Source organism: Homarus americanus, unplaced genomic scaffold, assembly GCF_018991925.1.
Source record: "Homarus americanus isolate GMGI-L3 unplaced genomic scaffold, GMGI_Hamer_2.0 scaffold45698, whole genome shotgun sequence".
NCBI classification, from domain to species: Eukaryota; Metazoa; Arthropoda; class Malacostraca; order Decapoda; family Nephropidae; genus Homarus; species Homarus americanus.
The window spans coordinates 15,302,052-15,316,966 of NW_024735554.1; the positions used below are offsets into that span (position 1 = coordinate 15,302,052).

At 44.6% G+C, this 14,915-nt stretch overlaps 1 protein-coding gene across 1 annotated transcript in view; it reads right to left on the reverse strand.

Moving 5' to 3' along the window:
- LOC121871550 (protein vestigial-like) overlaps positions 1 to 14,079 on the reverse strand; it is a 74,121-nt gene extending 60,042 nt beyond the window's left edge. The window contains exon 1 of the mRNA XM_042373994.1: positions 14,021 to 14,079. Within this exon, the coding sequence (XP_042229928.1) occupies positions 14,021 to 14,079 (59 nt within the window). The remainder of the gene's footprint in view (positions 1 to 14,020) is intronic.
- Positions 14,080 to 14,915: the final 836 nt, after the last annotated feature.

Consider the following 14,915-nt stretch of genomic DNA (forward strand, 5'->3'; position numbering starts at 1 on the left):
ACAAGGAGGCAGCCTACCCATGACCTGCTGTTGCTTTTTAACAAGGAGGCAGCCCCCATGACCTGTTGTTGTGCTTAACAAGGAGGCAGCCTACCCCATGACCTGCTGTTGCTTTTAACAAGGAGGCAGCTTTCCCATGACCTGCTGTTGTTTAACAAGGAGGCAGCCTACCCCATGACCTGTTGTTGCTTTTTTAACAAGGAGGCAGCTAACCCCATGACCTGCTGTTGCTTTTTTAACAAGGAGGCAGCCAACCCCATGACCTGTTGTTGTTGTTTAACAAGGAGGCAGCTACCCCATGACCTGCTGTTGCTGTTTAACAAGGAGGCAGCCTACCCCATGACCTGCTGTTGCTGTTTAACAAGGAGGCAGCCTACCCCATGACCTGCTGTTGCTGTTTAACAAGGAGGCAGCCTACCCCATGACCTGCTGTTGCTGTTTAACAAGGAGGCAGCCTACCCCATGACCTGCTGTTGCTGTTTAACAAGGAGGCAGCCTACACACCGACCTGCTGTTGCTGTTGTTTAACAAGGAGGCAGCCTACCCCATGACCTGCTGTTGCTGTTTAACAAGGAGGCAGCCTACCCCATGACCTGCTGTTGCTGTGACCTGCTGTTGCTGTTTAACAAGGAGGCAGCCTACCCCATGACCTGCTGTTGCTGTTTAACAAGGAGGCAGCCTACCCCATGACCTGCTGTTGCTGTTTAACAAGGAGGCAGACTACCCCATGACCTGCTGTTGCTGTTTAACAAGAAGGCAGCCTACCCCATGACCTGCTGTTTAACAAGGAGGCAGCCTACCCCTTGACCTGCTGCTGTCGATTCACTATTCAGGCGAATATAACTGCCTCTCGATTCTCTTAATTCTGTCTTACGATGTTATTTTGTTTTTTGTTTTCGAAAGTGTTGAGGGAAGACAGAACTGAAGGTTACAGGAGAAGACAAAAGAAGAAAAGGTCGGGAAGAAGGAGAAAGGAAGACGAGGATGAAGAAGAGTAATGATAATATAAGTGGATGAAAAATACTGATAGTGGAAAGAAGACCATGAATATCCAAGAAGACGAAGAAGAGGAAAAGAAAGGTAAAGAAAATATACGTTACAACAATAAACAACAAGAAAACAGAAAACGGACTTCCTAGTAGCTACAGAGGAATGAAAGAAGAGGACAGGGGAAGAAAGAAGAAACAAAAGGTAGAAAATACCACGAATACTGAAGAAGACAAAGAAGAGGAAGGAAAAGAATGAGTAAAGAAAAAGAGAATACAAAAAATAAGACGAAGAAAGAATAAGCGATAACAAGAAAAATGTTGAATAAAGAAGATAATACAAGAGAGAAGAAGAATAAAGAAAAGAATGCAAGAAATAAGAATAAAGAAAAGGAAACAAGAAATAAGAAGAATAAAGAAAAGAAAACAAGAGGGAAGAAGAATAAGGAAAAGGAAACAAGGGAGAAAAAGAATAAAGAAGAGAATATAAGAAAGAAGAAGAATAAAGGAGAGAATGCAAGAAAGAAGAAGAATAAAGAAGAGAATACAAGAAATAATAAGAATAAAGAAAACAAGAAAGAAGAAGAATAAAGACGGTAATACAAGAAAGAAGAAGAATAAAGAAAAGAAAACAAGAAAGAAGAAGAATAAAGACGATAATAAAGAGAGAAGAAGAGAGAGGGAGAGAACAGGTTTAGTATAATAAGGTAAATATCGACCAAGTAGTTAGTGAGACCAGCTGGTACTGTCGGTCACCAGGACGCTCGCTAGCAACAGATGGTGATACAACTGTCTGGCAGCTGGTGCTATTGTTTGTCACTACTGTTGCTGTTGTTGTTACTGCCGCTGTTGTTGTTATCGCTGTTGATGTTGTTATCGCTGCTGTTGCTGTTGTTGTTGTTATCACTGCTGTTATTGTTGATGTTGTTCACAATGTAGTTGTCATTACAGCTGTTTTTCTTGTGACTACTATTGTTGCTGTTGTCGTTGTCACTATTGTTCTTGTTACCACTGCTGTTTTTGCTGCCATCACTTTTGTTGTTATTGTCACTGTTGTTGTTGTTGTTGTAGTTATTCTTAGTATTGTCATTGCTGTTATTGTTATCACTGTTGATGTTGTGGTCCTTGTTGCTGTTGTTGTCACTGTTGTTTTTGTCACTGTTCCTTTTGTTGTTGTTGCTGTTGTTGTCACTGTTGTTGCTGTTGGTATCACTGCTGTTGTTGTTGTTTTGTTGTCACTGTTGTTGTTTTTGTTGTCACTTTGGTAGTTGTTGTCACTGCTGTTGTTGTCTATGTCACTGCTGTTGTCATTGAAGTTGTTGTAGTTGTGAGTGCTGTTGTTGTCCTCAAAGAGTCATACAAAAAGTTATAGTTTTAAGCATCATCCTTAAAGGGTTATAACTTTGAACCATCCTCCTTAGAGTTATAACTTAAGCCATCGTCCTCAGAGTTATAACTTAAACCATCCTCCTTAGAGTTATAACTTAAAACCATCGTCCTCGAAGAGTTAAGATTTTGGCAGTGTTGATGTTTTGAAATAAGTGAAGAATTTTCTTACATTGGACTGAAAAGAAGATACTCGGAGTAGGGGAGAGAGAGAGGGGGGGACGGGAAGGGGGAGGAGAAGAGAGGAAGGAGCGGGAGAGAGGGAGGGAGGGGCAGAGGGAAGGGAGGGAGGGGGAGAGAGGGAGAGAGGGAGGTGAGGAAGAGAGGGAGGGAGGGAGGGAGGGAGGGAGAGGAAGTGGAGAGAGGGAGGTGAGGAAGAGAGGGAGGAGTTTAAGAAAGGGAGGAGGGTTTAGGGAGGGAGGTAAGGGGGTGAGAGGGAAGAGAGGGAGAGGGAAGAGAGAGGGGAAGAGGGAGGGAGGAGGGGAGGGAGGGAGATATTCAACATCGTCTAGTTTGTCGCCCAATAACACTGTCAACACTCCTCAACACCACTGCCACTGACACGATAAAGAGAAAACAATCATATGTACGAGATTTTTCCCAACCCTCCTCCATAGCGTATATACAAAGACAAAATACAAATAGATTGGGGTATTTTTTATTTCAGGATAAAGTATTTTGAGAGTTATTTGTTGTATAAATTTCGTTAGGTTAAGTTGCTTTAGGTTAGGTTAGGTTAGGTTAGGTTAGGCTAGGTTAGGTTAGGTTTGGTCATCATAGGTTAGGTAAGTTGAAATTTGGACATATTCTATACTTTAGTTACGTTAGGTTATTTCAGCTTAAATTATCTTATGATACATTATAGTTAAGTTAGGCTAAGTTATCTTAAGAGTAGTTATGTAAGGTTAGATTACAATAAACTTGGTTACATATAAATTAAGTTTAGCTTGGTTACGATTAGTTACGTTAGCTTAGGTTAAGTTTACCTACGATAAGTTGGCTTTGGCAAGGTTGATTTAGGTTAGGTTAAGATAAATTAGGTAAGATAAACTTAGCATACAGCTGATTATATGCAAAATCTAACAAACTTACTTACGTATACGTACACTACCACCGTATATATTTACACTGGGTCACTTTTACATATATCGATCAGGTTTCAACTTGGTCTGGTTTTTGTGCTTGTCTACACACTTCGACTCGCTAAGTGGTTAAGTCGGTAATGAGGACGACACACACACACACACACACACACACACACACACACACACACACACAGTCTTACTGAGTCTAGATTAACAAAAAATCGAGTTGCGTAACATTTTTCTCTTAAATGAGTCAGTAAAGAACAAACTTAACATTAAAGTTCCTCTAAAATGACATCGAAATTGCAGTGAGATTCTATCGTGGGGAAATATGGTCTGTCGTCTCCAGCAGTCCCTACAAGAGGGAGAAGAAATTGGATGCTACTATAGTATGCGGTCTAGCGAGGTGGAGTTGGTTTACCGAGATATTTACACTGTAGCGTTAGGTTAGGTTAGGTTAATGGACGTTGTTACAGTGTAAATATCCGGGTAAACCAACTCCAGCTCGATAGACCGCATACTATAGCAGTATCTCTCTGACTGGCGATGAGACACAGTGCCTCGTTAATATAGAGTCACTGTGGATTTTCGACGCCATTTTTCTTTTATATTTTCAGTGTTGTGTTATTTGTAGTTTTAGTGTGAGAGAGAGACAGAGTAGGGTGGGTGGCGGTCATCAGTTAGGAGGAACATGTGTCATACATGTGTTTAAGTCAGCTGGGGTCAGCCGAGGGGAGGTAATATGTTTGTCTAGTGAGGGGACGTCTCCCAGCCCTCACCAGGCACTGAGGTAAGGTTTCCCAGCCCTCACCAGGCACTGAGGTAAGGTTTCCCAGCCCTCACCAGGCACTGAGGTAAGGTTTCCCAGCCCTCACCAGGCACTGAGGTAAGGTTTCCCGGCCCTCACCAGGCACTAAGGTTAGGTCTCCCAGCCCTCACCAGGTAATGAAGGTCGTTACCCAGCCCTCACCAGGTAATGAAGGGTCGTTACTCAGCCCTCACCAGGTAATGAAGGGTCGTTACCTAGCCCTCACCAGGTAATGAAGGGTCGTTACCCAGCCTTCACCAGGTAATGAAGGGTCGTTACTCAGCCCTCACCAGGTAATGAAGGGCCGTTACCCAGCCCTCACAGGGTAATGAGGGGCCGTTACCCAGCCCTCACAAGTAAAAAAATAATGAGCCATATTAAAACCCTTAAAAAAAGCTAATATACCGTTGGTTCAAATCCTTTATCCAACCCTAAATTCGTTACCTTAGGACACAGCCTTCCCTTTGGCGTGGTGACAGACCATCAGCTGACGGACGCTATCTCGCTGTCTCTCTCTTCCTATATGTGTGTATGTGTGTAACAAATGAGAGAGAGAGAGAGAGAGAGAGAGAGAGAGAGAGAGAGAGAGAGAGAGAGAGAGAGAGAGAGAGAGAGAGAGAGAGAGAGAGAGCCAGAACCCCACGTTGAAAGGAAGGCAACAAAACAACACAAGACAACAGTAATACAAGTCACATTTCAGTACCTTTGTCTTCTGACTGTTAGCCAAGTGGCGACGGCAGCACAGTGCTAACCCACAGCAGCTCTCTAAGAAACGTTCTCCCCACCCAAAAGCACATCAATATGACCCTCGAAGCGTTTAGGCCGTTAAGAGCCTCTTGGATGTGACTCAAAGGGGATCTTTTTTTTCTATTTTTTGTCACCCTCAGCGCTTAGAGGGGCTTTGTTACCATTGAGAAAGTCTACCATAATTCGGGCCATTTAAGTTATTCTGAAGATCAAGATATCTTGTTTCCACTGAGACTGCAAGAGTTCGCAGCAAGGCGAGAAATACCTGGAGATGGTTTTTGTGATGGTAGGGGCGTTACCGAGCGTGTTTAGAAGAAAGAGAGAGAAAAAAAGAGCCTATAATTGTAGCTCGTTATTTGGCTATTTATGTAACTCACGGGGATTCACGCCAAAACCAAGTGTCACACTGCGGAATTTTGCCCAACTTGGGGAAGGAAATTTTCGTCGAGGGCTAATTTTCAGCGAGTCAGACGGTTATTACACGCCATAAAATCTTTATTCCTTGTTAAAACCTGATTAGTCTTAATACTTTCTTCGTCCTCGTCAGGTGGTGGTTTTCCTTAGGTGAGGCCCGGGCGGGTTATGGGAGCGGCCCTGGGAACACCATCTTTCGTTTCCCGCCCCTCGTCGAGTGATTTCAGGCGGAGGAGGACCTGACAATTTTCCGCCTGTGTTGGGTCATTAGTGTTTGTGTCAGGACTAACCTAGTGCTGAAGATATAGGCAACAGCAGCAGTACTAGCGGAGAGAGATGTGTCAAGAGATGGAGTATATACAAGAGGAGCGATGGACAGAGATATGTCAAGAGATGGTAAAGATACTGGAAGAGAGATGGAGAGAAATGAGTAATAGATGGTAAACTTAGGAGAGGAGAGATGGAAGAAATGGTTAATATAATGAGAAGCAATGATTGTTTATATATATACTGTATATATATATATATATATATATATATATATATATATATATATATATATATATATATATATATATATATATATATATATGATATACTGTATGTGTGTGTGTGCTTGTGTGTAGAAAGGAAGGAAAGGGTAAGTTACATTATATAGATATATACAATATTTATCTACAAGGCCACCCAAACTAGAGGTGGCCATACCGACGGAGGGAGGTCAGTGGTGTGTGTATGATCCCCATTGTTCTTGATAGTTTTGTCCAAGGATATTTTTAAGCTCATTACTGTTCTCTTTTACACTGTTTGAGCCGGTCCCTAGGTCTACTATCCTCTGTATGAAGAAGTCTTTCCTTATATTCGTCCTGCATGACATTGTGTCGAGCTTGACGTGTTCCTCGTGTTGGTAGCGCGAGACATCACGAAAAAATTACCTGGGATTCCGTTTTTTATCCTTCTCAAGATTTTGAATGTATCTATGAGATCCGCCCTATTGTGTCGTGTCTGAAGAGTTGTTAGTCCTAAACCCTCAGCCTCCCTGGATAATCGACATCTTAGTCGCACTGTGTTGCACCTTTTCTAGGGATTCTAAGCCTTTCTGGAGGTAAGGTTTCTTTGCCTGTATACAGTAACCCAGATGGGGACGTACGAGATGCTTATAAAAACGAAGTATCATTTTCTTATCTCTGTATTCGATGGTACGATTTATATAATTCGTAAATCTCGGTTAGTTTTTTCACTGTTGCTCACACTTGTTGCGCTGTCTTCAAAAACTGATCCATCCCGACGCCTATATTTTTTTCTTACTAACAGCATCCAAGAAAGTGTTATCAACAGATTAGTTGTGATTAGCGTTGTTGTATCTCACGTGCAGTATTACATTTTGTTATGTTAAAAGCATTTATCAGTCTCGAGACCGCTTGAGCAGCTCGTGCAGAAATTTTTACATGGTTACGACCCTTTCCCAAATATCTTAGTATCGTCAGAAAGCTTAATCATGTGGCTCGATATATTTTCATCGATGTCACAATCAGGGTGGGTCCAGGGATAGATCCTTACGATATTCCACTGAGAACCTTTTCCATTTATATTATTCTCCGTTTATGACCAGTCTTCGAGGTAGTTGTTAATCCAGTTCAATATTTTGCCTGTGATGTCTGTGCCTGGATCTTCGAGGCCAGCCTTGCATGTGGGACTTTGTCAAACGCCTTAGAAAATTCCATGTACAACACATCCACTGGTGACCCTTGGTCTACGATTCTGTTAACTTTTTAAGGAAAGTGATTAAGTTGTCAGGCAGGATTATCTTCCATGAAACCATGTTCAGTGCTTGGTCAGGTGTTGGAAGACGGCATTCCTCAAAATTATCTCGAAGTTGATGTATATTTGATGGTAGAAAGATAAGTAGAGACAGAGAGATGCAGACAAATTATGGGAAGAGAGAGTGAGGGAGAGAGGGAGAGAGAGAGAAAAGAGAGAGAGAGAGATTAAAATATATGGTATTTATAGCTTATAAACTAACTCTCATTCCTCTCATAAAACATTTGCCACATAAAAGAAAAAGGATTGAGCACGAGTGAGTCATCCAGGCAGTCAGCTAGTCATTCTATCCGCTAGTCAGCCAGCCAGTCAGCTAGTCAGTCAGCCAGTCATCTATAGTCATTTTATCCACGAGTCAGCCAGCCTGCCAGCCAACCAGCTAGTCATTTAACCAGCCAGTTAACCAATTAACTACTCAGTCAGTCAATCGGCCATCCATTCAGCCAGCCAATTTCATCCAGTTATTCGGTCAGTCCTCCATTTAGTCAGAAAGCCAGTCATTCAAGCAGCTAGTCATTCAATTAGCTAGTCAGCCAGCTAATCAGTCATTCAACCAACCAATCAGCCAATAAGTCAACTCGCCATTCAACCTGTAGATCGACCAGTCATTCAATCAGCCAATCAACTAGTCATTCAACCAGCCAGGCATTCAACTATGCAGCCAGATATCTAGTCAACGAACCAGTCATTCAACTAGGCAGCAAGCCAGCCAGTCATACAGCCAAACAGCCAGTCAGTCAGCCAGCCGACCACTGAGCCAGGTAGCGAGCCGGTCGACCCGCACGGTGAAAGGAGCAAGAGAGAGGAGGGAAAAAGTCGCCTGAACACAGATTACGTGGCGTCATTACGGCCGCCATGACCGCTACGGAGCAACTAGTGCGTGACACGACCCACCACCACGTACCAACCCGCCTCACACCTGGTCGTGCGACGCCTCTCTTCTATACGACATAGTACGACTCTTTAGGTCCAGACGACGTCCGCGCAACACCTCAGCTTGTTGTACAGGACGGCGTACGACAACGGAGATTAACCAGATTCAAGAGTTTTTGATGTGAATATTTAAGAACGTGTGTTAAACTGCAAGGAATATCATTTAATTTACCTGGATAATAGCTACTGCCGTTCATTAACAATAACAACATCAACTACAACAATAGCAAAAACTACAGCAATACCACCATCAATAATAACAACAATAACAATTAAAACAACAACAACAATCAATCAAAACACCACCAACAACAATAACAACAAAAATAAACAACAGAAACAATAACAACAGTAACAGCATACAACAACAACAACAATAGCAAAGCAACAGCAAGCAAACAACTACAGCAGGCAAAAGCAATAGCAACAACAAGCAACAACTTCAGTAACAAAAAACAACAACAACAAAAATGATAATAATATTGCAAACCTTCTTATCATCATTATCAATATTTCGGTTATAGCCAAAGTATGATTAAGCATAAAATACAATTATAATAATAACAATAATAAGGATTCCAATAATGACGATGGTATGAGCCTCGTGAAGGAATAGTGAAAGAGCGCCAGTGCAGGCAGAAGGTGGGTGGACGCTAGTCTGGCGCATTACTTAAAACATATGAAGGTTAGGCAGTAATTTGTACATCTGCTCCAGGCTATGTTGAGTGCTCTCTCTCTCTCTCTCTCTCTCTCTCTCTCTCTCTCTCTCTCTCTCTCTCTCTCTCTCTCTCTCTCTCTCTCTCTCTCTCTCTCTCTCCAGAACAATTTCTTTCCTGTCTGTTTGTCTATCGTGGTATTACCCCACGTAGTTTAAAATAGCATTAGTCCACGTGGTTTAATATAGTGTTACACCACGTGGTTTACTATAAAGTTACCCAACTTGGTTTACTATAGTGTTGCCCCTACTTGGTTTAATATAGTGTTACCCCACCTGGTTTGATATAGTGTTACTCAACGTGGCTTACTATAGTGTTACCCCACGTGGTTTAATAGTGTTACACCACGTGGTTTAATATAGTGTTACTCCACGTGACTTACTATAATGTCATCCCACGTGGTTTAAGGTGAGGTTCTGGGCACTAATAAGGGGGCAGGCAAATTTGATAGGTGACGCAGCTCGACGGACTTGATGAATGAAAGACAAAGGGAGGGAGAGAGAGAGGTAAGCTAAGGTTGCCTCTGAAGATGTCTTGAATAAAGACGAAGGCTAAGGTGCTCCGTTGTTTCCCTTTTCCCGTGTGATTTTATCAATATTTATTTTATCCACGTTTTCATTGTGGATCTACATGAAATATATATATATATATATATATATATATATATATATATATATATATATATATATATATATATATATATATATATATATATATATATATATATTCAAATGACCGTTCATTAAACAAACCAGCAGTTGTAGTCAACAGGTCAGCGTGTACATCTTCCTAATTGGTCCAACACCATCCATGGTGGGAGCGACCAATCACAGGTCTCGGGTCACCGCGTTACTAAGGTCAGTCTCGTCACTTAATGGCTACTTGGGACCCCGATTCTCAAAGGTTCGTTCATTTCTTCTCTTATTTGGTTACTTGTGAATGTATCAAACTGGTTTACTTAAGCTACGAGACGAAGATATATTCTCAAAGAATCTTAAATTATTTTTTCACTCACTGGTGATATGATGACGCACCAAATTCACTTAAGGCATAAAGATGGATTCTTAAAGGTTAGTACGATTTTTCTCTCTCTTTAACTGGTGTTGTGAGTTAGTCTATCTGGGTCGCAGCAAATAGGATGGATTCTCAATGGTTCGTAAATTTACGTAGTGGTGTTAGTGGCTTGGGTAATGGTGGGTGATATTGATAGTGGTGTTAGTAACACTGTAAAACGAACGGCACACACACACACACACACACACACACACACACACACACACACACACACACACACACACACACACACACACACACAGTTTTAAAACAAACAAAAAACAAAATGTTTTACTTCTCACTTTCAATAATTAGTTTTTTCTTCAACATTTTTCCAAAGATGTTCACGTCCCCAGCGTGTTGTGTGGTGCGGTGGTCAGCAGGTGTAAGTTACCCGCTGATAAGACCCCTAGTGTCCTCACCTGTGTCGTGGCTCATTACTTTTAATGGGCATCACAACACCAGCGGCCGGGCAACATAATTCTCAAAGGTTAAGTACGTGGGTCGTCGAAAAAAATGCCCAGATTTTAAATGGTTTTATATTACAATCTGGTCATTCTTTTTCGAGAAATCGGTATTTTAGTTAACAGGTGAGCTAAAAACCTATTTTTGGATCATTTAATTTAAGACATAAAGATGAATTCCCAAATGCTTATATCACTTGAGATAACTCTGAACGGGAGATGTGAGATTCAATATAATTGGTTCACAAATTAATGGATTCTCATTAATCTTTCAATAAAGTTTTCCCATAATATGGCACACTTAATTGCGACAAAAATATAGCGGTCAAAATAACGCTGAGAGTCTACCTCAACGAGCTGAATTCACCTAATGAAAACTAAAAGAAAAAATCATTAAATTCATGAATGGCTGAGAATCAAAACCAAAGACCCGAATTCTCAGAAACTTGTTTGTCAGTTCTTTTGCTAATTTGACATGAGAGAACACATCCAGGTAGAGTCGCGTCTCAGTACAGTATCTCCGCCATATTGGACACCATCATAAGAACATAAGAAAATAAGGAGTCTGCAATAGGCCGGTTGGCCTGTGCATGGCAGCTCCTGTCGAGAGTTACTACCACTCTCTATCATCCATGAATCTATCCAGCCTCCTTTTGAAAGTTTCCAGCGTTTCAGCACTTACTACAAAGTTGCTAAGCTTGTTCCACTCGTCCACCCCCCTATTTGTGAACCAGTTCCTTCCTATCTCCCTCCTAAAACTAAACTTATCCAACTTAAATCCGTTGCTCCGAGTCCTATCCTGCTCGGATATTATAAGAACTTTATCTATATCCCCTTTATTGATTTCTTTCACCCACTTAAATACTTCTATCATATCTCCCCGCACTCTTCGTCTTTCTAGGGAATGCAAGTTTAGTTTCTTTAACCAATCCTGATATGGAAGGTTTCTAAGTCCCGGAATCATTTTCGTCATTCTTCGCTGCACCGACTCTAGTGAATTGATATCCATTCTATAATAAGGGTACCAGAACTGAACCGCATAATCGAGGTGCGGCCTGACTAGCGCAAGATATAGTTGCACTCTTATTACTTACACTTCTAGATATAAAACCCAATACTCTGTTTGCCTTATTTCGAACATTAACGCACTGTTTTCTAGGCCGTAGGTCCGGGCTTACAAGTACCCCTAGGTCTCTTTCACAAGTCGACTTCTCTAGGCAGTTGTTGTTAAGGCTGTATACATTGACAGTATTTGTTCTTCCAATATTAAGTACGCTGCACTTGCTGGTGATGAATTTCATTTGGCATTTTTCAGACCACCCCTGCAGTTTATTTAGATCCTCCTGTAGTGCATTTGCATCCTGCCCTGAATTAATCTGCCGCCCTATTTTGGTGTCATCCGCAAACTTGCTTATGTTTTTAGGTCATAACCAGTTGAGCCTGCTAAAAATACACCCAAACCCATGATCCTGTACACCCAAACCTTATGAGCTTATACACCCAAACCCATGGTCTTGTACACCCATACCCATGGTCTTGTACACCCAAATCTATGGTCTTGTTCACCCAAACCCATAATCTTATACACCTAAACTGCTGTATTAGGCAAATTCAGTTGTTTTTCGTGTGCACGCATAATTAACCCAATATTACCATCACCTTCCCCACTCCCTCACCCACACGTCCAACTTCACCCTCCCACACTTCCTCATCCACTCCCCCAAACATCACCCTTACCCACCCCCTCACCCCACCCCCAACCATCACCCTTCCCCCACCCCCTCACCCACCATCACCCTCCCCCCCCCCCTCACCCCACAACCATCACCCTCCCCACCCCTCACCCACTCCCCTAACCATCACCCTCCCCCACCCCCTCACCAACTCCCAAACCATCACCTCCCCCACCCCTCACTCACTCCAAACCATCACCCTCCCCCACCCCTAACTCACTCCCCCAAACCATCACCTCCCCACCCCCTCACCCACTCCCCAAACCATCACCCTCCCCACCCCCTCACCCACTCCCCAAACCATCACCCTCCCCCCACCCCTCACCCCTCCCCAAACCATCACCCTCCCACCCCTCACCCACCCCCTAACCATCACCTCCCCCACCCCCCTCCCCCCCCCCAAACCATCACCTCCCCACCCCCTCACCCCTCAAACCATCACCCTCCCCACCCCAACCCACTCCCCAAACCATCACCCACCCCACCCCCAAACCATCACCCTCCCCACCCCTCACCCACTCCCCCAAACCATCCTCCCCACCCCTCACCCACACGCTAACCATCACCCCCCCACCCCCTCACCCCACCCCACACCCTCCCCCACCCCCCCCTCCCCAACCATCACCCAACCATCACCCACCCATCCCCTCCCCCCTCACCCTAAACCATCACCCTCCACCACCCCTCACCCACCCCCAACCATCACCCTCCCCACCCCTCACCCCTCCTCAAACCATCACCTCCCCCACCCCTCACCCACACCCCAACCATCACCCACCCATCACCTCCCCACCCCTCACCCCTCCCCCATCACCCCCTCACCCACTCCCCCCATCCCCCTCCCCCACCCCCTCACCCCTCCTCAAACCATCACCTCCCCACCCCTCACCCACCCCCAACCATCACCCACACCCATCACCCTCCCCACCCCCTCACCCCCCAAACCATCACCCTCCCCCACCCCTCACCCACTCCTCAAACAATCACCCTCCCCACCCCTCACCCAAACCCCCAACCATCACACCCCATCCCCTCCCCCCACCCCCTCACCCACTCCCCAAACCATCACCCTCCCCACCCCTCACCCCTCCCCAAACCATCACCTCCCCACCCCCTCCCCAAACCATCACCTCCCCACCCCACCAACCATCACCCTCCCCACCCCCTCACTCCTCCCCTCACACCCACCCCCTCACCCAAACCATCACCCTCCCCAACCCCCACCCACACCCCAACCATCACCCTCCCCCACACCACCCCTCCCCCCAAACCATCACCCTCCCCCACCGCCCTCACCCACTCCCCAAACCATCACCCTCCCCCCCCCTCCCCACACCCCAACCATCACCCTCCCCACCCCTCACCTCCCCCCAACCATCACCCACACACCCACCCCTCACCTCCCAAACCATCACCCTCCCCACCCCTCACCCCACCATCACCCCCCCACCCCTCACCCACACCCTAACCATCACCCCCCCCACCCCTCACTCATTCCCCAAACCATCACCCTCCCCCCCCCCTCACCCCTCCCCCAAACCCTCCCCTCACCCTCACCCCCCAAACCATCACCCTCCCCACCCCTCACCCCTCCCCAAACCATCACCCTCCCCACCCTCACCCACCCCCAACCATGCCATCACCCCTCACCCATCACCCACACCCATCACCCTCCCCCACCCTCTCACCCACTCCCCAAACCATCATCCTCCCACCCCCTCACCCACCCCCCAACCATCACCCCACCCCATCACCCTCCCCACCCCTCTCCCCAAACCATGTCCCCACCCCCAACACCTTCACCCACACCCCAAACCATCACACACACCCACCCCCCTCACTCCCCAAACCATCATTCTCCCCCACCCCCTCACCTCACGGCCTTCAACAGCCAGTATCCCCCACAAGAGCTGAAGGTTCCTGCTACGTCCATCATTCGATTACCTCACATATTTCCTCTTTCTTTACCCACATGTTTATTTTTATTAGTTTTGTGTTCGATAAAAAACAGAAATAGAATCAACGTGTGCGAGCTCAGCAAAATCCCTGGGCGGCAGTTACTGCACAGGAGAGTAATTTTACGCTTATTGTAAATGTCAACTGAATAAATAGTTTCTAAACTGACAGACGACAACATGATAGATAGTTGATATGATTTGCAGGTTACATGAAGCTTAGACATCCCAGCTTATTTCACCTGATGATTAAATATCCAAACTTTAACCTCACCTCATCTCACAGCACCTAACCTAACCTAACCTAACCCCTAAGGTAGCATTGGTTTAAACATTAAGTGACAAAATGTGGTGTCTAATCTTCAGGTGGTTCCGTTTCTTTACGATTGGTGAGATCAGTAATGATGATAAGTTCATGAAGAAAGACACAAGAATCAGATCACTTGTCAATTGGGTAAATATCGTAATGGATTGATGGTGAGTTCTGTCTCGTCCGCCCGATAGTGACATTACAGAATTCACTCGTTTGTGGGTATGACGTGGTTTGATTGGTGTTCCTCGCCTTACATGCCAACCTTACCTGAACCATTCTTGTACCTTAGAGTTAATCCAAGCATAACCTAAACCTAAGTAAGTATACTTATACGTTATCTAATTTAAGGTTATTTATTGTACTTAATCTAACGTACTTTAACCTTTATTAAACCTAATATAACCAATCTAACCTAACATATCCTAAACCTAAGCTAATCTACCAAACCCAACGTAAATCAACGTTAAAACTAAGCTAACATATTTAGCCTAAGCTACTTTT